General features: G+C 27.0%; 4 protein-coding genes across 15 annotated transcripts in view; 1 reads left to right on the plus strand and 3 right to left on the minus strand.

Moving 5' to 3' along the window:
- Positions 1–20: 20 nt before the first annotated feature.
- LOC122508229 (NADH dehydrogenase [ubiquinone] 1 beta subcomplex subunit 3) lies at positions 21–6,875 on the plus strand. Of its 2 annotated transcripts, XR_006302205.1 has the most exons (3): positions 21–158; positions 722–1,116; positions 6,496–6,875. XR_006302205.1 is itself a non-coding variant. In XM_043621450.1 (2 exons), exon 2 carries the CDS (start codon positions 725–727, stop codon positions 1,013–1,015), a length of 291 nt encoding a protein of 96 aa, XP_043477385.1. In that variant the 5' UTR covers positions 21–158; positions 722–724; the 3' UTR covers positions 1,016–1,127. The 2 variants fall into 2 exon arrangements, 1 of the variants encoding a protein (XP_043477385.1); XM_043621450.1 differs by lacking the exon at positions 6,496–6,875 and having other exon boundaries at positions 722–1,127.
- Positions 1,269–5,782, minus strand: LOC122508216 (meckelin). The gene is made up of 12 exons (XM_043621434.1): positions 5,516–5,782; positions 5,213–5,386; positions 4,785–5,083; positions 4,519–4,701; positions 3,913–4,161; positions 3,676–3,827; positions 3,440–3,605; positions 3,021–3,305; positions 2,453–2,839; positions 1,929–2,384; positions 1,646–1,856; positions 1,269–1,582 (listed from the first exon to the last, which is right to left on the minus strand). Exons 1-12 carry the CDS (start codon positions 5,712–5,714, stop codon positions 1,359–1,361), a joined length of 2,985 nt encoding a protein of 994 aa, XP_043477369.1. The 5' UTR covers positions 5,715–5,782; the 3' UTR covers positions 1,269–1,358.
- Positions 6,614–8,427, minus strand: LOC122508226. Its single transcript, XM_043621447.1, has 4 exons — positions 8,268–8,427; positions 7,821–7,895; positions 7,297–7,609; positions 6,614–7,144 (listed from the first exon to the last, which is right to left on the minus strand). The coding sequence occupies exons 2-4, from the start codon at positions 7,890–7,892 to the stop codon at positions 7,047–7,049; spliced, it is 483 nt and encodes a 160-aa protein (XP_043477382.1). The 5' UTR covers positions 7,893–7,895; positions 8,268–8,427; the 3' UTR covers positions 6,614–7,046.
- Positions 8,428–8,853: 426 nt separating this feature from the next.
- LOC122508215 (histone deacetylase 4) overlaps positions 8,854–25,862 on the minus strand; it is a 153,617-nt gene continuing 136,608 nt past the window's right edge. For 7 of the 11 annotated variants that reach the window (XM_043621423.1, XM_043621424.1, XM_043621429.1 and 4 more), the window contains 14 exons: positions 24,334–24,438; positions 20,597–20,722; positions 20,010–20,092; positions 18,384–18,493; positions 16,894–17,034; positions 15,588–15,685; positions 15,336–15,473; positions 14,933–15,203; positions 14,160–14,597; positions 13,777–14,046; positions 13,239–13,585; positions 12,528–13,082; positions 12,237–12,376; positions 8,854–11,962 (listed from right to left, as the gene is read on the minus strand). In XM_043621423.1, the coding sequence (XP_043477358.1) occupies positions 11,899–11,962; positions 12,237–12,376; positions 12,528–13,082; positions 13,239–13,585; positions 13,777–14,046; positions 14,160–14,597; positions 14,933–15,203; positions 15,336–15,473; positions 15,588–15,685; positions 16,894–17,034; positions 18,384–18,493; positions 20,010–20,092; positions 20,597–20,722; positions 24,334–24,438 (2,886 nt within the window). In that variant the 3' untranslated portion in view covers positions 8,854–11,898. The remainder of the gene's footprint in view (positions 11,963–12,236; positions 12,377–12,527; positions 13,083–13,238; positions 13,586–13,776; positions 14,047–14,159; positions 14,598–14,932; positions 15,204–15,335; positions 15,474–15,587; positions 15,686–16,893; positions 17,035–18,383; positions 18,494–20,009; positions 20,093–20,596; positions 20,723–24,333; positions 24,439–25,862) is intronic. The other 4 variants (XM_043621427.1, XM_043621428.1, XM_043621433.1 and 1 more) reach the window with 4 other exon arrangements.

The following is a 25,862-nucleotide window of genomic DNA, read 5'->3' on the forward strand; positions in this document are numbered from 1 at the left end:
CGCGCTGATGGAAATTCATCAGCCAATCAGAGACGAATGCTGTTTTATCGTCAGTCGTTAATCTTAAGGCTAATTCACAGTTCGTGTTTTTTCTTCTCAAAGAGAATTTATTTGTTGACAGTCGAAAAAATTATTTATTTCAAAATTATTATTTATTGGTGAGTAGATTTAATAACTTAGTTTCTTTAAGTGAAATATAGGTTTTGTATTTTACAGTAAATGATAATTTGAATAATTAACCAATTTTGTGTCTGAAATAGGAAATTCAATAGGTTTTGTCATCTTTTAGGTTATGTTACGTAATTTTTGGAGTACAAAATTTTAATTATTAATCTTATTAATTAATAAAATATAACATCAAAAACCAAAAGTGGAAACAATTATATTTGTTCAATAAAAATATGAATAATTTAGTTTCTTTTTTTTTTATTCAATTTTTTTGTCAATTGTTCATGTTTCTCGAATCTTAATTGTTAAATATTTTTTTTCTGAAAATATGTACTTGTCATAATTCTTCTTAGATATTTAAAAAGAATTTGATTTGATTTAAAAGGATTTTTTAATTGATTAAAATGTACTCAGTTTGAACACTATTTTCGTTCTTCAACTTATATTTATAATTTTAAGAACGAAATAGTCTTAAGTAGGGTTTGAAATAATTAATAAGTAATAATTTCTTTTATTGACTGTAAGAAAACTGTAGTTTTATTAAATTTCGTAGAACATGGGTGGACATGGACATCATCCAGTGCCAGAAATTCCCTGTTATACCAAATACAAATGGGAGACTGTTCCAGAATTAGTAAAATTACAAAAAGATCTAGGAAAATTAGGATTAAAGGATCCATGGGCAAGGAACCAAGTTTGGCGATATCATCCAGGTTTTGGAACCAAGTTGCAAAGGATTTTAACTTGTTGTTTTCGTGGTTGGAAAGTGGGAGTTCCAGCTTTTCTCATAACAATTGCTGCCGAGAAAGCTTTGGGCATTGATTACGGTGGCCATGGACACCATTAAAATTTGTTTATTAATTTATGAATCGAGAAGTTAGTTGGATATTAACAACAATGGAAGTAGTTGAAAATGGAAAACATCATTTTATTGAATATTAAAATATGGTAAAAATATATACATTATATTTTCATTTAGAAAATCTTCCCCTTACTGAAGTCTTAAAAACAGATCACAAAGTTTTTCTATTACTTATGTAATAATTAATTGAAAAATCATATTTAAAAATAAAGACAAATGACATAAATTTATGAAATAAGGATAAATTAAATCATTTTTAGAATTTAAGCGAAAGCTTTGAAATTTACTCTAAAATTGCTGAAAGTAAAACTCCCTATGCTTTATACATTTACACGAGGAATCTTTTACTTATCAGTGTGTTTTTTGTTAGATTCCGCTTAACATTCCATTTGTTGATTATCATAAGAAAATGTGAGATTAAAAATGTAATTAATAGAGCAATAACGTAGTTTTGGAAAAGAGCTTGGGAGACGACAAAGAGTGCAATTTCAAATGTTCCAAGTATCCATTCGCTGCCATAGAAAGTGATACATTCGAAAGAATTACTATTATCTGTAAAGAAAAAAAAATATATTAGTTTTAAATAATTCCCTAATTTTACATTTATATTTTCACCTCGATAAAAAACAGATTTATCCCTCGAGGATACGAATTCCGTGTCACATAAATTTTCTATAAAGAGTTTATCCTTCACCACATAGTCCAGATCCTTGAAGCAATGATCAATAAATTTTGACAAAAATTTGATAACTTTTTCATGAGCCAAAATTGATTTCTCCCAATTCAAAAAACGCGTATACTGCTTTCGAAGAAAACGCTTTTCTGACTGAAAGAGAATTTTAATTTTTCAAATTTCTCAGGATAAAAAAAATTGTTTCTGTTTAGAAAATTGTATTACCATTCCTTCGGAACCATAGGAAGCTTCCAACATTTTTCGAAATGAAGATGTAACGGAAATGATAAATGTTTGTTCAATTGTTCCAGGAACAAGTCCCCTATGGGGACATAAATTTTTTTCCTCCTTCTTTAAATCGTTGACGAGAGTTTCTAAATCCGTATCGGCGAAACCATGAACCGACCTTCCGTGAATATAAAATCCGTGATATTTAAAATATAATATAAATAAACTTATATTTGAAATTGAACATAAATCGACAAAGCGTTGAATTCTCTTTCGGACGTATGTCTCGTAGAATGAAATTGACATGAGCCATTGAAAAAGGTAGAGAATCAAATAAACCAATGCTCCAATTCCGTAACGTAATGTGTAATTTTTTTCCAATTCATTTGTTCTCTTCTCATTGCTAATACTCAATTCCGGAATTCCTATTGACCAATTCTTCAGACCAATTACCTGAAATAAAATATTAACAGCAATTAATATTTATTTTTAATCATAAATTAATTTTTATTTTGTTTTACCTCTAGAAAGAAAAGAGTGGAAACTATTTGAAACATTATGCTAACTCTCCGGTTAGTTTGAATTTTGTAAAATTCATTAACAATGAAAAAACTTCTCCAAACGCTAACTGGCAACTTTTTCGGACTCATTCTCTCATTCTCTGCCTCGTCATTTCTAACCGGGGACTTATCAATTTCCGTTTGAATTTTTGTTTTTGTCATTCTTCTTCTCTTTCTTTTTGGAACATCACCATTTTTTCCATTTAATTTATCGCTGAATAATTTCTTGAGAGAAGTCCTCGGTGAAGAATATTCCACTGAGCTCGTTATTGTTCTCGGCTGCTCCCAATCGATGAAAAATAAATTCACACTCCATTGACGAAAAAGAACACTAATCAGTTCGATAGTCTTGAAAAACGAAAAAATTAAATTATTTAAATATAGGAAATTTAATTAAATAATTAAACTTAATATAATTAAATAGGAATGTTTAAATATTAAATTTTAATAAAAGTAAATAAAATATTAAATTTATGTAATAAATTTTTAAAATCTCTTTAGGGTTTATTTTTAATAGAATTAATCTTACCTTGAGGCAAAAGGCAATTATTGTACAAATGTGAATCGTTGTCTCTGCCGCTTTATCAGGCAGTGGAATATGTAAAATCGTTTGTCCTTTATAGAAAATAAATGTACATATACAAGTACTTATTGACACAAAGAGAAGAATATTTGCAATAAATATGAGGAAGTATATTAAAAACCACAGAATCAATGATATATTAAATTCACTTGAATAATTTCTTCGACGATAAGTCCAAGTTTTTAATGCTGACAGAATTACGGCGAAAATTGCGAAAATTCCAACAGTTATCTGTAGTTTATCCAAAAGAAAAAAGATCATTAATTTTTAACAAATGGATAATTGTTAATAATTGTTCAGAATTATTAAACATTATTTTTAATTTAAGAATAAATTTTTTTAAATTTAAAAATAAATTTGTTTACCCCAATTATTTTTGTAATGTCTTGCTCTGATGTGACAAAATTTACTTTTACATCCACCGTAATTTCTTCGTCATTTAAAATCTGCTGTCTAGTTAATTCGGCATATTGTATTGTGAACAAGGGTGGAAATATTTTTCCATGATCTTCCAGCGATTGAACTTTTATCCTAAAAAAATTGATACAAATTTTATTTTTACTTCTATTTTGTTTTTCTGTAAAAAAAATATTTTACTTACAAAATTTCGATTGATTTCAAATAACGAACACCGGATAATTCCAAATCACTTTCTAAACTGTCGTTAAAAGATTTTTTCATTGCTTTCCTTCCTGTCACTGAATCAACGAGGAAAAATTTTCTCACCAGCTTCCATTGAGAAATTTCTTTATTCTATAAGAACATTTTTTTTATTAATTATAGTGAATATAATTAATTAAAAATTTTAATTACAGAAATTATAGTTTTGCTTCATTACCTCATTTATTTGTTGTATTGAAATCGGAAGAGGATGTAAATTGACTTTATTCTCATTATTGTAGGCCAGATAAGGACTAAAAAATTCTATTTTCCTTTCTATTAATTCCCTTGTCACTATTTTTAGTCGTTTATGAATATTCACTCCGAACCTTACATATAATAATTCGTTAAAAATATATGGCACGTCTATAGATTCGAATTCACCTTCTAAAGAATATTTTATGACCTTAAGGTCAATAGTACTTTTCTAAATATAAAGAACATTAAATATTAATAAATTGAAGTTAGAAATTAACACCTAAATGAAAAATTGCCAATTACATTTCTTTAGTATCATAAAAATAAAGTTTATTAAAAAATTTTATAGTCAGTTAACTTTTTATTTACTTATTAAATAGTGTTGCATTGAAATACTTTTTTCTTTTACGAAAAAAGACATTTTTTTTTATTTCTTTTTCTTTTTTTATGCAACACTATTAATAATAAAATAATTACTAATAACGAAATTTAAAATATGAAAATTAAAAGAAAAAAATATTTTAAATAAAAAGAAAGTATCATGAGTAATAAAATTAATTAATTATTTAAAGCAGAAAATTCTTACATTGGAATGTTTGTCGAGATTATATTTTTGCGAAATATTCTTTCCATTTATAACAGAAATAGAGTCTTCTTTGTAAAATAAAGAAGAATCTTTCAGTCTTATAAAATTACAGGCTGCTTCATTGGAGAACAAAGTCAATGCACACATATTTGATAAATGTTCACATGCCGTTTTGTTTTCATCCTAAAATTAAAAAAATCAATTTCTCAAACTATTGCATTTCTTACTTTAAAGTAAATTTATGGAAATACTTTTTTTCCTCTTACCTTGCACAAGTAGTTGGCTAATTGTAGATTCTTTTTGAGATAGTAACTTTCAAAAGTTTGATTTTGAAAATTGACGAAATAAGTATTATGGAGTTCAAACCAGTAGGAATAATTTTTTGGAAAACAGTAATTCTTTAATCGAATAAAAGATTCGTTGGGACAATCACAATTTGTGAGTCTATTGAATTTAATATCATTACATGGTAGACAGACTTGTCCATCATTTGATGGATACGCTTTCGGATAACATGGAAGACACTCAACAGTCTCCAGCAATTCGCCAGTTAATTTTCTTTCGACTGTAATTCAAAGAAATTTATTTAATTAAGAAAATAATTTTCCAATCAATCAGTTTCCGATTGTATTTATTTATTATTTGTTGATTGTTTATTTGTAAATCTATAAATTATTTAAAAAATTTGTCATACCTTTTATTTTGTTTGAAGGACATGAACAATTTAAAGTTTTGTTTTCTTTTCTACAAGGAATACAATCCTTTCCATCGCTCGTGAGAATTGTTCCAAATTTGCATGGTTTGCATATTGGTAAATAATTTTCAAATCCAATTAATTTACTACTATTGTCACACTCGCATTTGAAACCTAATTGCCAAAATAAAAATATTAAAATATAATATAATTAGTATAATAATTAGAAAAATTAAATTTATTAAATGGAATATTTAAAAAAACAGTTTATTTAATAATTTACTTAACAATAATTAAACTTACGGTCTTTTGAGGGAACTAAATGTTTGTCTATATCGCATTCCATGCACGAGAGTGAAGAAGTATCAAAATATTCATTTTGTTGACAGTCATCAATTTGAAAATATTCAATTATTTCATTGTTGATTGTTAAACTGCTCTTTAATAATGTTAGTGATAAAAAAGTGAAAATTAATAATTGACAAGTGATTTTTCTAATCATTTTTTTTACATAAACGGGAATTTCATTTTGTGCAAGCTACTGTTTTCTGTTGCCATAGAAACGACACTGTGTATACTTATAAAGACTGTGTCATTAGTCATTAAAAATGTGACTTTTATTTACTAAATTTCGAAACTTTTTGAAGACTATTCAGAATTTTTTTTACATTAGACTGCATGTGGAGATTTTACTATAGAGTAAAATACTTTAATCTTTTAATTTATTATAATTGTGAGAGTTGTGATAATAAGAAGTAAAATATAATTTGAATATGACGCCTTTGACTGCTTGATCATTCGAGCAAATGGAACTTCAAGTGCTTGACACTTCGAACAGATGACGCTTTGACTCTTGAAAATTTTTCGTATAATTGTAAAGTTGTCTCACTCTGGTCTTTGTTGCTTTGAAATACCTCTTTTATAATTCTGCCATCCTGATAAAAAATTTTCTGAACTACATTATTCTTCTCTCTAAATTAATGAAAAAGCTTTCAGCGCCTCTACTCGGAATTTATAGTTACCCATTTGAACTACCTCTTCGTAATTTCTGTTATTCTGTTTTAAAATTTTAGAAGTGAATTATTCGATAATTTTATTTCCAAAACAACATAACCTAATTAATTGTTTTTGTTTTTATTGTTTTCAAAAATGTTTAAATATCAAAGTTGATCAAAGTTATTGCAAATCTAGTGACAATATGTCATTTTTATTTTTTTTGTCTAACTAATGAAAAAATTTTTTTCTAAGTTATAAATTTTTAATACAAATTTTTTATTTTACAGCGTTTACAGAAACAAATGGGATTAATTATGAAAAACAAATAAGAAACAAACAATTAATTGCAGAATATAGAGGAATTAAAGTTTTGATACGTCGTTAAAGTCTTCAAAGCAACTTAGGTAAGAAAAAGAGTATTTTTTATTTCATATATTTATTTACAATCTATGTTTAAATTAATTATAATATTTTACTAGTAGCATTGTTATATTTTTATTATTACAGTTTTAAATAATTCTTTCTCCATTTCAGAATAAAATACTGTTGGTATTAAAATAATGATAAATATTTACAAAACGCAAAACGAGACATACAATAAATATCGTTACATGTTTGTCAACAAATGATTTGTAACAGATATACACAATTTACTTCAATTAAACAATTATAAAATTCTGCCCATTGCGAACAAACGTATGTTAAAAAATACAAAATTTCCAGGACCAGCCTGTGACTCTATAAATTGTACAAAAAAACAAAAAGTACAGAATATTGATAAAAAAGAGTTTTGACTTTCTGATTTGCAAAAGAAGGAACTGATTCTTTGGAGCTTGGATTACGCCTTAGATTTGCGACCGCGATTGCAAACTATTTTCGATGGAACACGACTGCAAGTTCCTCCATAGCAGTCAGAACTATCCGATGAAAATGAATCTAAAAAAAATTTAAATATTTAGATTATTATTCTTCTAACTTCTCTTTTAATTGAAATAATATTTTTGTTAATTGATTAAAAACAACTTTAGGGGCAATAAATTTCAAATAATGACTTCGAGTTATTATGTTATTAATAACTTTATACTAACATGTACGACGTGTTGGCTCTTTCTTCTTAGCAGTTTTAGTTGTTTTCTTTGTTTTCGGAGCAATTTTCTTTTTGGCTGGTGTTTTTCGTTTAGCCGCACATGGAGCGCAATCATCACTAGAATAACTTGAACTGTCTGAGAAGCAGGAACATGATGAGTCAGAACAAGAACATGATGATGAATCGGAATAGCAACTCGAACAGGAAGTGTACATCGAAGAATCAGATTCTGATGATGATGACGAAGGACAGCATTTGCTAGTTCGACTTTTAGTAGTTCCTTTTCTTTTTTGTTGTTTCTTTGGAGCAGTTTTCTGAAATTTTTTGTTTCAAATTAAATTACGAAACAATTTGTGAAATTTTCAATTTAATTTCATCAAAATTCATCAAATTCTCTATTAAATAAATAAATTTTTTAAATTCAATTAGAAGTCAATTGTAATTATTTACTAATATTTGAATATTTACAATAATAATAATAATAACTTTTTTACTAATTCATAAAATATTTAATAAAGTTCGTACATTTGAAGAACAGCATTTTGAACTCGTTTTTGCTGAATTTCCTTTTCGTTTTTCTTGCTTCGTTGGTGCCATTTTCTAAATTTAAAGAAAAAGTAATAAGTAACATTTTAAAAATTAGAATAAAAATGTAATATTTCGAAATTATTGTGACTGTTAAAATAAGTTTCTTCAAAATTACTATTGAAACAAATATTCTCAATTTTGTTATGATTCTATTTTTAACGAAAGACATATTTAAAAATAGTCAATTTCAATTAATTACTGATAAAAAATTTATTCATTCATTATGAATACTAATAAGCATTGAGCTTTATATTAACTATTAATTAATATTAATTGTTTATATTAGAGCTTTAATGATTTAATTTTATTGATTAATAATAAATTAATTAATTTTAATTACTTAAAGTTATTATTAGTCAGTTAAATTCAATTAAAGTGAAATACCTTTTGTTAATAATATTAAAGTCCGTTTGGTTTAAAAATATTGTTTAATATGAAATAAAATTTGCGTTATAGTAAGAAAATCAAAACAACTTTCACGTTTCACAGAAATTTAGATACTGAATATTAATATTTCGAATTTCATGTCAATATTGATTTTGGCTAATTGTAAACCGAAAAGTAACATGGTGGGAGATTAGTTTAATTAATTCCTCGTCGAATATCATCATTATCGTCTTCATTCAGATTTCACCTACGAAAATTTAATTTTTAAACTTAAGTATAATTTAAATATTAAATAGTTTAGACTAAATAAAATAACTTCTTCAAAAATTATTTATTACTAAAATTATCCGTTAATTAATTTAACGAGTTACTTAATTTATAGTTTTATCAATTTATTTATAATTTTATCAATATTTATCAAATTATTATTAAAAAATGAGGACTTTTAATTAAAAAATTACTTTATGAAAAAAATTTATTAGATTAATTAATTTGTCAGTTGATTTATCAGTTGAGAAAATAAGGTAATGAGAAAATAGTAAAGAAACCAAAGTATTTGACAAATAAATAAATTCTCTCATCCTTTAACACAATGACTATATTTTTATTTAAAATTAGTTTAGGAGATACATTTATATACATAAAAAATGTATGACTATTACAATAACTGTACGTAATATATTTATAGACATTACTTCGTGCATGTTCAATAACATAATTTTTTTATGGGCTTGTGTCACTTATACCTAATATTCATTGTAACTTAATTAAATTTTTTTCTCTCGCACTTTACAACCTAATTTGTATCAATGTGTTTTACGAATGATACCGGAATGTCACGAGTTTCTATCGCTTCAAACAAGATTCACTTAAAGCTTTTGGTATTACACGTAATGCGCCATCGCGATTCTCAACAAAAAAAAAACAATTATAATATTAATAACTATGTATTGTAAAAAAATATAAATAACAAAAAAAAATCTCGGCCAAAATAAAATAATTTACAAATTTTTCTAGGCCATCAGTGTTAAATATTCTTCTTTTTTTTTATCTAAATTACGTTTCATTTATCGCGACAGGCATCAGACGCATTATCTCTCCAGCGTCGAGCCAACGCTCTTAAATAATAAATAGTTTGTTTTTCATTTTCTTATTCCATTTTTAAATATAAATACAGCCTAACTTTCTAGAAAATAATAATCTGCTACAGCGATATGACAAAAACAGTTTTACACCTAACAAGTTTTCTTATGTTAGTCACATTATAACTTATAACCACGTACACACAACATAGGCTGGACATTTTTTTTTATTTTTCTTTTTATATAATTTGCCAGATAATTCGAAATTTTTTTTTGTCAACATTTAACGACAGATACTTTGAGATTCTTGTCGAACGTCTTCTTTGTCGTTATACAGTTAATACAATATACATGTATATTTAATATATATATTTTTATTTTTTATTTAATTCATATTTATATTATTCATATATATAAAGCATCTTTTTGTAATTGGTTAATCAATAAATTTCATGTAACTATTTTTCTTTCTCTTTCTCTCTCTTTCTTTCGCTCTCTTTTTTTTCTCATAAAATGCATGACACAAAAATAAATGCTTGTTTCTCTCTTCCTTCGTGCACTCTCTTTTTGACATTCTTTAACATTCACTCATTCAATGAATCATCAATAGCTTAATAGACTTTTTACAAAATATCACAAAAAATCGCACCAGCCTTTGTTCGCAGGAGAAAAACCAAGTAATCTAAGAATCACGTTTGAGCAACAACTCGTTGCTTGCCTTCTCTTTCGCGATCAATAGCAATCACACATTTTACATCGATTTTTTTTTATTAAAACAGCGTAATTTCATTACCAAAAAAAAGAAAAAAAGGAAAAAAAATATATATTATGTATAACCCCATTCAAGCCTCGCTGAATTAGGAACAGCACGATTATAAGAATGTTTGAAAAAAATTCAAGTATTTTCTCTTGTTTCAAAGAAAGAGGAGGGAATTGAGCGCCAGTGACCAGCACAAAAGCGCAAATTTCTCTGCATTTAATGGCAGAGTATATTTGAGAAATAATCTAACTCTATTGTCTTTTTTTATTTCATCATTCGCCAATTATATCGCAAATTCTGTTAAGAGCTCAAAAATAGATTTATTGCATATTAAAATTATTGAAATATCAATCTACTGACATTTTTTTAAAAATTAATTTCAAATGCGAATGTTTTAATTTGAAAAAATATAAATTAAAATAAGATTTTCAAAAATTTTTTTAATCAATTTATACAGACAAAATAAAAATTATTATTCTTTGGATGAATTGTCTTTGTTAAAAATGCCAGTGAATTGAATTCAAAAAAATTAAACTCACATTCAATTACATTATTAATTTTATCAAGCAACATTATTAAAATTCATTTTAATAACAATGTTGCTATTCTTTTTAACAATTTTAACGCCCTTACGTCAAACATACATACACGAACATTTAACAATATTTTTCTTCGGATCTTGAAATAATTCTCAACTGTTTTGAATTTTTAAATAACTTAAAGATTCTTTAATATTCATAATTCTTGATTTTGCAATTTTTTTTGCAGTTGTTTTCAATTTTTAGAAAAAAAACAGAAATTTACAAATTTTCTTTTTTAAGAATATTGGTTGAAAGAAAAAGAATTCTAATTCTAATCAATTAAATCAAAGTCCTGTAATGCATTCGTTGTTATTTTTAAGACACAAATTCGAGTATTCACACACTGAATTCGATCAATAATAATTTATATGACAATGAAAAAATTTAATGCAAATGGTTTGAAGAAGCCGCTTAGAAAAAACTATCTTTTTCGTTTACTGAGGCGGAAAAATAGCGCACTTGGCGAATAAAAAACGGACTTTCTTTTTTTTCATCTCTACGTATACAAATAACAAAGTTTTACACTTGTTTCTAAAAAAAACTTGTTCAATTCTTGTACTAAAAAAATGTACCTGACAATCGACCCGCGACCCAGACAAAAACATTTTCCCTGAAAAATTACAATATCTTTTTTTTTATATTTTTTTTACTTCGTCATTGAAGTTACAAAATTTTCGTCTTATGCCTATCGTAGATGGGACATCATAAGCCGAATATAAACATTTTTTTTTTGGGACAAAATGAAAAATTTACTAGACTTTTTTAAGTCGTTTAAGACTCGATTACACACATATTTCCAAAAAAATTAAAAAAAAAACGTGTCACTGCACGTTTAAATTTTTTTTTTGCAAAAAAGAGAACAATTTTCGCAAATCTTGTAAAGATTTACATTTTTTTTTCTTGTATGTTAAGTAAAATAGCAAGCAGTGTGAATTATACTTTTGAGAAAGTATTCTTTTCTTTTTAAGTACTTGCTTATTCTTTTTTTTTTATCTTTGTCTTTGGAGAAATAACTTGTGCAAAAATTGGCTTTCATTGCCAAAAATCCTGCGGTAATTTCTCCAAGGCGAAATACATTGACAAACAATACTCACTTGTGTCGATTTTTCAAAGTCTTCTTTTCAAGAAGCTTCTCAACAACAAGATTTATTTTATTCCGCTTTAATTGTGCGGAAAAAAAATTATGCACTACAGCGTAGTTATCCTCATTTAGCTTCATCCTGCTCCATTGGCTCATCGGAAACTTCACGGGAATGTTCTGTTGTCGTACTGTAAATAAATCACCAAATTAGAAAATCAAATTAATATTTTCTTTTGTTAGACGTAAAAAAGTTTCTTTTAGAAACTGTTTTCTCCTCTTATTTTTTTAATTTTAGAATTAGAATTTAAAGTGTAAATAAATATCATTATTTTTCAATTAGAAGTGTTTTATTTTAAAAAGACTTTTAATCACTAGTATTTATGCCATTGGAATGAATACTTATATTATTACAATTACATATTAAAGAAATTATTTTCTAATTTTTAAATAAGAATTTCTTACGTAAGATTTGTGGGCTGCTGCATTGACAATGAAGCCATTGCGGAAACGGTTTCGGTTTCGTCGTGTTCTTTCTGACCTGCTTCAATTGCACTCATGTCGACAGTGTGCGCAGCTAATTTAACGCACGGCCAATGTGACATCTGAATTAAATTTAAGTCAATTATAAAACTTTCCTTATCTATATTGTCTCGAATTTATTCAATTATGAATAAATACTACAACAATTTATTATTAATAATTTAAGTAGATTTTTAATAAATATTTGATTAATTAATTAAAATTCAATTTTACCTGAATAGCGATAGTCTTCTGTAGAGTGTCAATCGCATTCTGACACGGAATCCTCGTGAGTTCTTCCTCGCGAAGCGACGTTGGATCATCGCCGAGTAAAGCTCTCACGCATTCCTGGGCCGAGTCACAAATTGCGGCGAGATCGTAACCGCCCTCCAAACTTAGAACCACCTTGCCGTCCGCGAGCGTTAATAATTCCTGTGTCATGCGTCCGAAACAAGCGGGACTGACATTGTAGCCTCCAAGAGGCGCTGGATGACCAATTGCCGCGTCGAAACCCGCCGAAACAATGACAATATCGGGATCGAATTCCTTCGCAATTGGCATGACAATTGTTCGAAATGCCGCCAAATATTCGGCGTCTCCCATCGGCGGATTCAATCCACCCGACCAGGCCACATTCACATTGTAGCCCAAACCTTCTCCGGCGCCGCACTCCGTTGGTCCGCCCGTGCCCGGGAAGAAATTACCCTCATCGTGCCTGTGAATTGACAAATACAATACTCGTGGATCGTCGTAGAACATTTGCTGTGTTCCGTTACCATGATGAACGTCCTGCAATTAAACGAATTTTCTCTGTTATTCTCTGTTATTTAATTTTCATTAGAGTTTTTATTTATGTTCGAAATTAAATGAATTTAAAGATGAGAAAAAAATCGGAAAAAATTTGATAGTATTAATAAATTAATAGAAAGTAAAAATAATTTTTACCCAGTCGAGAATCATTATTCTCCTGGTATCGAGTTTCTGTTGAAGAAGTTTCGCAGCGATTGCGACGGAATTAAAGAAGCAGAAGCCCATTGCCTGATTTGTCTCGGCATGATGTCCCGGTGGTCTGACAACGGCGAAACCATTTTTAATATCGCCCATCGCCGCTTTAAAAGCGAGATCCACCACACAACCAACGGCCATTCTTGCAGCCGGTGCAGTGTGCAATTCATTCCACGTCGTGTCCGAATCAACTCCAACACCACCGCAAGGCAGTCGCACGAAACTTTTTATCGGCAAATGAGAGAGCTTCGACATGTCCAATTTTTGACGATTTAATGGATTTGTACCTAAAAATGTAAGCGTAATTATTTTCAAACAATTTTTTCCAATCTTTTATTATTTTTTATTCAAAGATAAGACTATTTTTAGAAATTGCAATGAATTTTTTTAAAATAAAATTTATTTCCATAAAATACTGAAAAACAAAACTATTGGAAAAATTGAAATATAAAAATGTAATAGAAACTTGAGAGCTTACCAAATAAGAGTGTGTGCGCTTCGCTGTGACAGGTTTGAATCTCCTCGAGCGTTGCCTTTCGAGAACGAACTCGATCGCAACGTTGCAACAATCCAGTTTCGGATAGTCGGGCCCAAACGCTCTGCAATCTTCCTCCATGCTCGGGATGACCCCTGACCGTCTCCCCGCAAACGCAGGCATGCTTCATCATCAGCTGATCGAAAGCTAGGCCAGTGGTCGGTCGATGTGGTGAGCCCCGGGCAAAAACGTCTGCCCCACCTCCCTGAGATCCTGCCGATCATTCATTTTCAAATTAGTTACAATTTCAAAAAAGAGTATATTAACTGATTAAAAAAATTAATTTAAATTGATGAAATTGACAATCGACGAAATTAACCAATTACCTAAATGTACAAGAGGACTGGAGAGCGCCCTGGACAGTGGCCTGGCAGTTTGTGTACTCCTGCTGCCAGAGTAGGCCGTCGATTCGTTTTGAAGTGTGTGTCTCATCATGAGATCCCTTTGTTGCTGTAGAAATTGTTCCCGATCACGTTGCTGCTTTGAAATCTCACTCTCCTCTTGCAAGTCCTTTTTGCCAGTGAGATCTATCACTTCCGACTCCTCGCTCTCGGACGCCTCGTCCAATTGATTAGCCTGACCCCTTGAACCCACGCGGGTCAACACCGTTTGACGAATCTGTTGCTTCAAATAATTATGCGCCTGCTGCTGTTGATCGTGCAATTGCTTCTCGGCAAGGTACTCCTCATAATGAGTCGGCGGCGCAATCATTCCACCCTGCAGCATCGGATGACCCAATGGCAGCGGCGCCGATTGTGTTCTACCTACAAAAATCCGACAAATTCCAAATTTAATCATAAATCCAATGCAAGGCGATTTTTAAGACCTTCGGAATAAATAAATCTCAAACTAAAAAAATTGTAAACTCAAACATTTTAAACTAAAAAAATTCTAACTAAAACTTATTTAAATTACTTGTTTAAATTAAATTTTAAAAAATTGAAAAAAGGTGTTTAATTCTGCAGAATTTCCGAGGGTCTTAAAAAATAATACGTGATACGTCTCGGGTGTGTCCTTTTTTTGGAGGATGAATTGACCGAGGACGAATTTCCAAGAACGTGACACGTAGTTTAAGAGAACGAAAAAAGAGAGAACATACTACCTAAAGGCCGGTGACCAGCCTTATGCAGTCTTGCGTGTGCTACTTGAGTATCCGTTATTGGATTTCCGTGGTACATTGGATGCTGCCTAGATTGCTCCAAATTTTGCATTTGCTTATGAACGTAAGTTGGCTCTCCCTCAATCACCGTTAAAGATGGATAAAATGGCAAAGTTCCCGGCAACATTTGTCCAGTCAGTGGCATTCCCAATCGGGCCGTAAACGCCGCTCTCACTTCCGCTTCCGACACTGGTGCTAATTTTGTACCGCTCTAAAATTTTAAATTCAATTTATTATACAGGGACTAGTTCGAGCCCAGATTATAAAATATTATTAACAGTTCTTTTTTAAAAATAACTAAATAATGCTAAAAAAGGGAAAATTAAAATCAAATTGTAATTACCGTCGAACTAGATGGCACGTGAGGACGACCGAGGGAAATATTGGGCATGGACGGTGAGCTAAAGAGGGAAAGATCCGAGAGACTACCCTGTTGACTACTGCTTGTTAACGTTCCACCATACTGTACATTTTCACCTTCCTGGAAATTGAAAAGAAAAAAATTAACTCTTTCATCCAATTCTTAAAAATTGAAAAATTCTAGCAAATTAAATAAATTTCGAACCTTTTTCAACAAAAAAATATTTTTTCTCACCTCCTGAATTGGTGTACTACTGCCGGCTGTTGGACTCGATTGAGAATTATTCATCGTCGGTGGTGAATTTGGTCCGGATTCAGGATTGCTACCAGAATCTAAAAAAAAATCAAAGTGAAATTTTCCATTTTTTTTTCATCACCTCGAATTTAAAACCTTTCTTTTTAAAAATTACACTGAAAAAATGACGTCTCCAATTATATATATATATATATATACTAGTCCCATCCTGCGTATCATTACTGTACAAATGAAAATTATTTTCTTAGTTAAATTAACTTTTTTAATGTAAATCAATTTAATTAATTTAGAAAATGAGTTAATTCAGAAAATTAGGAGAAAATTATTTCTGCAAATTATTTTTACAAAACCTATAATGTCACAAGATTAATAAAATTGATTTGTCATTTTAATCACAGATGACAGACACTTAATGATTTTTTAAATTTTTTCTTTCAAAATTATTAAATTTGAGAACTATACGATTTTTTCAAAGAACAGCAAAAATTTTCATTGCTAGTCAATATTAAGCAATTATAATACATCGCTCACACCAAAAAAAAAGGAAAAGAAAATACTTTCCACATTATAGCGAATTTTTTTTTTTTTAATTGAAAATAGCGGAGAGCGGACCTTCTCTTTAAATAGAGAAACAAAAAATAGCGAACATTAAAGGAAAGAGAAAGAGGGAAAGAGAGAAAAAATAAAGAAATATTTTTTTTTCTAGCAATTTTTTCAGTGTAATAAAATAAATTTGTTTTTTTTGTACAAATGCAGCAGATGAGACGATGTAGAACTGAAAGATTTTGTTTTTATATATATCGTTTTTTTTTAATTTTTAGAAATTTAGAAAAGAACGAAAAAAAGATTTATTTTTTTATTTCAAATGCTGTGTTAATAATCTTTCCATGCGGTTACTGTACACTAGCAAAAGTCAATTCAACATCAATTACTCAAAAAAAAGGGTGCAAAAACAGGCCATCGTCAAACCATTAAAAATAAATCGCTGCCTTCGTCACAAAAAGATATAAAAAAAAATAATAAAACGAGAAAAAGGTGATTTAGAAATAAATAATTTTTGGAATTGAATATATTTAAAAATATGAAATTAATTAAATGACTGAAAATTGAAATATAATTAAAACTGAATATACTTTTGTAATTAATAGAAATTTAATAGCTTTTTAGATGTGAAATTTGAATTCTATTTTTTTTCTTCTGGCAAAGTGCGTTGAGTATTTGACTTTTATTGCGCTTTTTTTATTTTTAGCGTATAGAAGGGAAATTAATGCATAATAGGACGTACTTGCTAGGAGTGACTTCCGCTTGAGGTGCGACAGTAGTCGGTCCTTCCTGCGTGCCATAAGGGGTGAATTTCTGGACGCGGCCATGTTCCTCTCCATCACACGCTGCTTTAGTCGCACCTTCAGCAGATTAGGCTCCGAGGCTGGCCGATTCAGCCAGGGTTAGTTATCGTACCAGATAAACAGGTACACCAGTCGAATACTTTTTTTTCAATTTATTCGACTCGATGTACCAGTCGAATCACAGTCACACACACGCAAGCAACACACTTTTCAATACAGTCATTAAAAAAATGAATTTTATCATGAAAAATAAGAATACGCCAAACGAAATTTTAGATTCACGTCAAAATTATTTTCCTCCATCAAAAATAATTTAAAAGAGCAGAAAAAAATTTTTTCCGACTATACAAGAAAAAAGTTATTAATTTACAACTTGAATAGAAATTTAATTTTTACATTCATTTTGTATTAATTAATTTATATTGATTTTACAATAATTTCAATATTTGGAAACAATTATAATTCCGAATTTTAATTCAAAGCGTTTACGTAATTGTTAAAAAGCTTTACATTTTATAGAGAAATATTAATGATTACAAAACAGTAACAATGAAATTTACAAACTGTAGCAATTATGCTGTAAATTGTGAATTTTAAACTTTCGTTTGCATTCTCTTTATAATCAGCAGGCACGTTAATTTTGCAAGGAAAATGAAACGCAAGCTTTAAATTTCGCGAAAGCGATACTAAGCTGCGTTAATTATTAATTATTAATTTTAATTTCATATTTATATTGGAATTATTAATTTCTTTTAATTTGCAATTTTTTCCTTTTTAAGTAAAAATTAGTTATTTTCAAATTTGTTAATTTAAAAAACTGCTTTTCAAAAAATTCTCTCAAGAACTGTTTCAACTGTTTCAATTTGAATATAATTTTTAAAAAGGTAAAAAATAATAAAATGCCTCTGAAAATAATGAGTAAAAAAAAGGTATTGTGATAGATTAGAAAATAAATAAATAAAATTTACATATTCTACAGAGAAATATATATACAAAAAATTAGTCGAGAACATAAGAGAACATTTACAAGTAATTTACAAAAATTGAACAAAAATACCTTCACCTTTCATTTAGACCAAAACCAAATAATATACAATATTTATATTTATTTGGAAAATAAGAATAAACAGAAAGCTGTTATAAACAAAGATGTTTGTTTAAAAGAAAAATCTCTGCTGTTCGAAAATTTCTATTTTTTTATAAGAAGAAAGAAAAGACAATGTCAAAAAAAAGTGAAATTAAATTCTTTTGAACTGGTTATTTTGAATTTGTTTAAGAATAAAAATTTTGATGAGAAAGTGGCAAAAGGATTGAAAAAAATTGATATTATTTTTGATTAATTAAGGAGAATTGGCAATGCTGATTCATGCTTTAGTATAGGCATTCCACTCGCGATTCCACTCGAAATTTTTGCATTTTTTTTATCTACCTGTTTTTCGGAGGGGGAAATCGTCGCCGAATTTGTCCTGAAGAATTTGCGGCATTCTGTACGGATGGGAAGCATTCGGCGAGCTACCAGATTCCGACTGCGACTGCAACCTGAAATTGCAAAGGAAAATATTAACGAAATTTTAATTATTTGTCCTTATTAATATTTTAAAAATATTACAATATAAAAATATAATTTAATATGTTTAAATATTTTTAATTTACTTTCTTTTTGAATTTAAAAATAATTAATGTCTTTGCCTTTGGAAATAAATTCAAAATGATCGAAAACAAAAAAATAATCTGGAGAAAAAGGTTAAATATCCCTCGGCAAATATTCACTTTTTTATCTGGAAGGCAAAGACATTTACTGGGACATCAGGATGCCTCTGGGTTTGTAAATAATAATTACTTGGCTCGTATTCAAACATGGATTCATCTCAAAAGCGAAAATTTTCAATGTGTATGCAAATCCAAAATGTAAAGTTCTTCAAACTGAAAACCAGTTTTCAAATTATTCGTATTTAGAAAAGGAATTTCTCCTTTTAATCAAAAATTTCAAATTTAATTCTCATTCAATTTAAACAAAAACTTATTCATTCAATTTTGAAAAAAATATTATTCTATTATTCAAAAATTTATTCCATTCCATTAAATTTATCAGGAATAAAATTTTCAGATAAAATGTCTCATTTTTGTTTTCTAGTGTCAAAGAAAAATTTATGGATATAATTATCTACAAAAACAATTAATTCTATTTGGAACAAGTTCTTTACATTTTTATGGAAATTTTTTGTGTAGATTAAATTATTTGAAATGTAATTTACAGAATAGAAGCTTTATTTTTCTTTTCTAGTGACGAAGAAAAATTTTCTCCAAAAATTTTTTATTTCGATGAAAAGAGAGTAAATGACTAAAATATTTCTCGAATATTTCACACTGAATGACAGTTGAAATTTTATCGATATAACTTAAAATAATATTCTCCACATACACTTTGTGCAGTGAACAATTTTGCGCTTAATAGAATAGGGAGAAAATGGAGAAGAAAAAAATGACAAAAAAAAGAAAAAAAAATACAGTTTGCAAATTGAAAAGACAATTCTCATCATTCTGCGATTGAAAAATTGAATGCGATTTGAATTTCAATCGAAATTTCAATGCAGTTTCCTGACTAAAAAGCTTCAAAGGATTCTTGTCAATGTCGATTGTTAACGTGACGGAAGACACGTAGATATATAGTGAAAATTCCTCTCCACGTGCCTAATTGAATTTCAATTGACTTTGCATATGACTAAAGATAAGGGAATTTATGGTACAACGCTCATCAAGGTTACCAATAACCTTAAAATAGCATCGTAAATTTCAAGAAGTCTCGTAATTGAATTTTTTCATTTTTGCTCAAAATAAATTCCCCCTTTTTTTCTATTCTTGGAGAAAAATTCTGTCTTTTCTCTCTTTTCGTCGGAAATTTTTTACATTCTCATAAAAAATGAGAAAATTTTCCCATGTCACTGGAAAAGAAAAAAAATGAAGCAATTATTTTGAATTTAATTTGTTTTTTCAAAAAAGAATTTTTTTGAAAAAAAGGAAGTAGATGAAATTGAAAAGTGAATTTAGAACGTACCAATTTCTATATCCGGGCGAACCAGGTACATTGCCATTGGCTGCTGCTGCAGCTTCTCTTTGTTTTTTATTGACGATAAAACTCTGAAATGAAATAAATTTTATAAACAATGAATCAAGCAGTCATGGAAGTAATCATTAAAAGAAGCGTTTTTATTACACTTTATGGCAAGAATTTGAGTTATAAAATCAAGTCCCTAAAGCAACACTTTTATATATATTTTATGATTTTATTAAGGTCTTTTAAGAGCCGCGAGCTCTTTTTTATTTCCCTGGACCGTAAAGTATTTTCATTGTCTTTACTTTATATCTGTTTCAAAAGACTTTTTTTCAAATGGAAGAAAAAAAAATTTAATTAAGTCTCAAATTGAAGATTTCATTAAAATTAGATAAATTTTTCATTCTCGTATTCAGTTTAGAAATTATTAAATAAAAATAAATCAAATTATTTAAATAAATTAAGAAAAATAATTAATAAAAAAATAAAGAAAATGAAAGAAATTTTCAAAATTAAATAAAATATCTCTTAATTCTAAAATAATAAAGTGTTTTAAAAAAAATAATTTTCTACTTTATGAAGAAAATTACCTGAAGACGCTGTTTGACTTCTGTGGATGCAACTGCACTGTGATCATGTTTGTCTTTTTTCCTAAGAGCCTCCAGTCTCTCTTTTTCTCTCCTCTGTTCCTCCAATTGTTTTTGCTGCTCCCAGAGCTAAAAATAAATTTTTAAAAAATCAATAAAGAAAAGAATTATTATTTACAAAAATAAACAAAATTCAATGGAGAATAATTAAAATAAATAAAACGATCAGAAAAGTAATTGTAAACATATTGGTTAACTTTGTTTGAATAAATGTATAAATTTGAATTTGTTTATGAAATAAGATAAGATTCTATTAAAGGGGAAAGACCTCTTTTGCAATAAGAATTTTGTTTTTCAGTAGAATTTATTTTTAACCACTAACAGAATAACTTATCATCGAGGAAAGTCAATTATTAAGTTGAATTTAGACTCTTATCAATTATCATTTTCTTTAACAAAACGAATAAATTTCGCTCTCTTCGTTTAATATTAAAAAAAATTATTTTTCAAAAAAAAAAAAAAATATTAGAGTCTTAGTAAAATTACAAAAACAATTTAAATTCTAAAAAAAAATTATTTTCTGAAAAAAATATTTCTAAAATGCAAAAAATATTTCCTCCAAGAAAATTAGACGAAAAATATTCCATTATGTTAAATAACAAATTTTTTTTCTTCTGGCATATTGCAAAAAAGTTTTTTTTCCTTTTCATTTATTTTTAACTTTTCCTTATCTCCTCTGTATATTAAAATGAAAACGAAAAAAAAATCCCAAGCACTAGTGACGTTACTAAATAAAATGATATCACTGGGAGAAAATAAAATTAATGATCAAGATAATTTTTAATGGATTTTTGGATTAACGTTCCTTTTTTTTTTGAATTATAAAAATCCAAAAATAGAATCTAAGAGGTAAACAACGGATCATAATTTTTTTTTCGCAGACTAAAACTGGTTTTCTTCCTAATAGAGAAAAAAAAATTTATAGAAACTCGCGAAATAAAAAATAAAAAATTCTATTTTTTTCCTAATTAATTGTATTGACTTCAATTTTTCAATATTTCTTGTAATTAATTTTATTTTTCCTGAAAAAATTAGACAAATAATTGTAAATTAAATTTTTTTATGAAATAAATAGAAAAAAAATTTTTTTTTTGTTTTCGAAAATTTTTAATTGGGTCAGTGTTGATAAAATATTTTATTCACTGATTTCTAAATATTGAACAGGTCATTTGTGGGGGGAACGGGGAATGAGTCACACTAGCCAAGCCAAAACGATTTACACGTGTACGAGATTGAGCGCAAAACAAGACACCTGTGTGTGAATCACCTGCTCACTTTACCTGAGAAATGGACCAATGAACTCGTAAAATAAAAAAAGATTACAAATAAAGTATATTAAATTTCAAAATAAGAATTCAAATAAAAAATAATAATATCTCTAATATAACATTATCTATCAATGACTGATTTTCGAAAATAATATTTCAATAAACATTTAAATAATTGTATAAATTATAAAAACATAAAGAAAAGATAAAAATATTTTTAAAATTAAAAAAAAAATTATAAAAAAACCTATTATTTAATAAAAAAAACCATTGAAATTTTTCAAATCAATTTTAATTAATAATTAAATGGAATTTTAATTTTTTCACAAAATTTTTATTTTAATTAAATTCTATTGATTAATAAATTACAAAAGGTGAGAATTGTAATTTTTGCGAGGGAATAAAATTGCATTCCATTAATTAATAATTAATTTTGAAAGGTGAAGATTGTCATTTTTACGAGGGAAAAAAATGGTGGAAAATAAAATTACATTCTCAATTAATAATTAATTTCAAAAATTAAAAATTATCATTTTTCGGGTAGGAAAAAAAATTATAGGTATTTCCTCCTTATTGCGAAAGTAATGAACAAGAAAATTAGACTAAATTTTCCAGGAATCATGTAAATTAGGAAAATTTGAAATTTTCGTTTTCAAGTCTTGAGACGCGACAGTTTCTATAAATATCTAAAGACTGACCGCAATCCATCGTGACTTCCGGTTTGGCTGGACTCATCCGGAATTGCAAACAGGAGACATTTTCAGTTCGACGAACTATGACGTTTATTTACTATCTGTTTTTTTATTTCACTGCTTTTTTCCCCTTTTTATTATAAATATATAATCACGAGGAAAATTTATTTTCAAACTTTTTATTACATTAACCTTGAGATATAATAAATAACACGTTTTTCGAGTTTCCACAAGAAAAATAAGTTATTGCCTCAAAAAAAAGATGAAAAAAATATTGATATAAAAATTGCTTTATAATATTTTATTTTTTTCGAAGTCAAGGAGAAGAATGTGTTTTGAGAAAATTAATTTTATACAAAGAAAAAAATTTTCTTGATACGAATGAAAATAAAAGAAAATTACTGAATTTATAATAAAATAAAAATTATTATTTATTACATGTAATTGTTTATAATAATAAAACAAAATTCATGAAACAAGATTGTTCTCACAGTGTAAACTTTTTTTAATTTTAAAAAATATAATTTGTTAAACAAATGTTATTATTTTTGTAACTTTTATAATTTTCAATCTGAAATAATTGAATTCTTTTCGGGAATTTTGATTAAAATTGTAATAAAAATAATTGAATTCTGATAAAGAATTTTAATATTTATATAAGTAGGTAAATAATCAAATTTTTGCGAAAAATTTATTTTTTATGAAAATAAATTTAATTCCTGCGAAGAATTTTATTAAAATTTAAAAAAAAAATTAAATTCTTTCTAGAATTTTTATTAAAATTGTATTGAAAATAACTGAATTCTTATAAAGAATTTTTATTAAAATTGTTTGTTAAAAATAATTGCATTATCTTATAAAGAATTTTATTATTTATGTAAATAATTAAAATTCTGAATTTAATTCTTTCAAAAAATTTTATTAAAAATTAATTTATTAAGATTGTATTGAAAAAATAATTGAATTCTTGCGAAGAATTTTATTAGAATTTTTGGAATTGAAAGTAATTGAGAAATAAAAAACGAAAAGTAATAACAAAAATGAAAGTAATAAAATAAAATGAACTAAATTAAGTTAATTAGTGAAAACAAAAAATATAACAGAAAAACAGACGCAAGAAATATAAAATTTTTTTTGTTTGAATAATTTTTTTTAAGGGAATATTCCAAGCGAACTTTAATCGTTGAATCTGAATGGACAAAGTGATGCTTGGACGTAGATTGTTCTATTCTTAGCCGCGGTAAATAAAAAAATTAATAGGGACCTCGTTGATTCATTGGGGGTATAATAAATGCCTTTGGAAAATTTATAACATAAATAATATTGTATTTATAAAATAAAAGGAGGAGGTAAATGATTCTTTTGTCCTCTAAATAAGCATATAGTAAGTTTCTTTTGCGACCTCTGACACACGTGTTAACATACCAGTTCACATGTTATAATCCTCATGTGTCTCATTCTCAAAAAGCTTGTAACTAATTTCAGTTATTCCACACCGCAGTCTTAATTTTAGACGCACTCACACTTTCCAGACTAATTATAAGTTTTTCAAAATAAACTCCACTCCACCATCTGTTCGAAAGCTGCCAAAAATTGCCTCGATTCAAAAAGTATAAAAAAAATTTAACGTACATTTCTTTTTCATTGTCAATACAACTAATTAGGAGAAAAATTATTTATTTTCTACTAGAATTAATGATTAATTATTCATTATTATTACCTTGAGTTGTTGCATCTGTTGTTCATGAATTTCGGCAAGTTGTCGTTCCTGGGCCTGATACTGCTGTCTGAGGAACTGCTGCTGAAGTTGATGCTGCTGCTGTAGCTGGAACCAAACCCAGATACCTCAAGGGTAATGTTCCCACTTCGACTCATCGTTTTTAAATTTATTTTCTTTTTTCAATTGAAAAACGATTCACTTTTCTATTCTATATTTTCAAAATAAAAATATAATTTCTATACTTTTATTTTTACGTCTTAAAAAAATTTACTTTCATTTATTTATTTTAATTAATTTATCTATTTAACGAACATCGATTTTTTTCAAAAATCAATTATTAATCCAATTATGCTCAAAAATAATAATAAATTTTTAATATGAACTACAAATGAACGAGATATTTTTTAATTAAAAATATTTATTACCGTTTGCAATAAAAATTAGAAACTTGAATTTTACATCTAGTTTATAATTACTTTTTTTATAGGTAGTGACGAAAAATTATTGCATTAAAAATTTCGTTTCAAGAAGAAATAAATAAATTTCGTTCATTTGAAAGTTCAAAACTTTAGGATCATTTTTGAACAACATAAAAATTATTTTATAGAACGTAAAAAAATTTTCTACAATTTATAAATAGTGGTAAAGATAATAATAAATTATTACTAAATTAAATTTTATTTTTTACACAATTATTATTATAGTTATAAATATAACATTATAAATATAAAATTATAAATATAAAAATATAAATATAAAATTATAAATATAAAATTATAATTATCAAATTATAACTATAAAAGTAATAAAAATGTTTATAATTCTAATACCTAATAATAAATATAATAAAAAAAAAAAATAATAAACAAAAAATATGCATTTTTTTACTTAATAATAAATATTATATTATAAATAATACTAATTTTACTTATTTCGACAAAAAAACTGATTTGATAAAATTCATATTTTTCCTTATAATTGTATATAAATATGTAATAGCGTCAGTTTGAAGTTCATGATAAGAGTTTCGTTAAAAAAAAAATTCATCAATGACAAGAAAATATGTAATTTCCATATGTACATTGCAATTAATTCGCAAATATAAACATATATGTATATGTGTGATGAATGCGCAAGAAATATTACAAAAAAAAGTACTATAAAAGTCACATGTAAACACTTTCTTGGAGTCATCGTCGTTGACATTGAAAACAGATATATATCTTAATTATTACGTGGTAGAAAAATAAAATCCAATTCCAAATAAAAATGATAAACTTTTATTTATATAAAATTCCCTTTAAAAAAAAAAAAAAATTCCCCTTTTTCCATTTTAATTTGTTTAAACAAAAAAAACCACGTTCACCGAAAAGCAAAAAGTAATAATGTCAGTAACAAAATTAATAATAATAATAATAATAATATTTATATTTATGCATTATTATATGCAAAAACAAGTATAAATAAATAAATAAATAAATAAATAAATAAATATTTATTAATTATTTATTTAAATATTTCAGGCAAAT

Source organism: Leptopilina heterotoma, unplaced genomic scaffold (assembly GCF_015476425.1).
Source record: "Leptopilina heterotoma isolate Lh14 unplaced genomic scaffold, ASM1547642v1 Lhet_53, whole genome shotgun sequence".
Classification (NCBI taxonomy): domain Eukaryota; kingdom Metazoa; phylum Arthropoda; class Insecta; order Hymenoptera; family Figitidae; genus Leptopilina; species Leptopilina heterotoma.

Excerpts from the sequence above, each read along its gene's own strand:
- LOC122508229 (XM_043621450.1), top strand. The coding sequence starts at position 725 with ATGGGTGGACATGGACATCATCCAGTGCCAGAAATTCCCTGTTATACC.
- LOC122508216 (XM_043621434.1), bottom strand. The coding sequence starts at position 5,714 with ATGATTAGAAAAATCACTTGTCAATTATTAATTTTCACTTTTTTATCA. Across the intron at positions 4,162-4,518 it reads ATCTCGACAAACATTCCAAT|AAAAGTACTATTGACCTTAA; the intron begins GTAAGAATTTTC and ends CTTTATATTTAG. Across the intron at positions 1,583-1,645 it reads TAAATCTGTTTTTTATCGAG|ATAATAGTAATTCTTTCGAA; the intron begins GTGAAAATATAA and ends TTTTCTTTACAG.
- LOC122508226 (XM_043621447.1), bottom strand. The coding sequence starts at position 7,892 with ATGGCACCAACGAAGCAAGAAAAACGAAAAGGAAATTCAGCAAAAACG. Across the intron at positions 7,610-7,820 it reads CAAAATGCTGTTCTTCAAAT|AAAACTGCTCCAAAGAAACA; the intron begins GTACGAACTTTA and ends AAAAAATTTCAG. Across the intron at positions 7,145-7,296 it reads AGAGCCAACACGTCGTACAT|ATTCATTTTCATCGGATAGT; the intron begins GTTAGTATAAAG and ends AATTTTTTTTAG.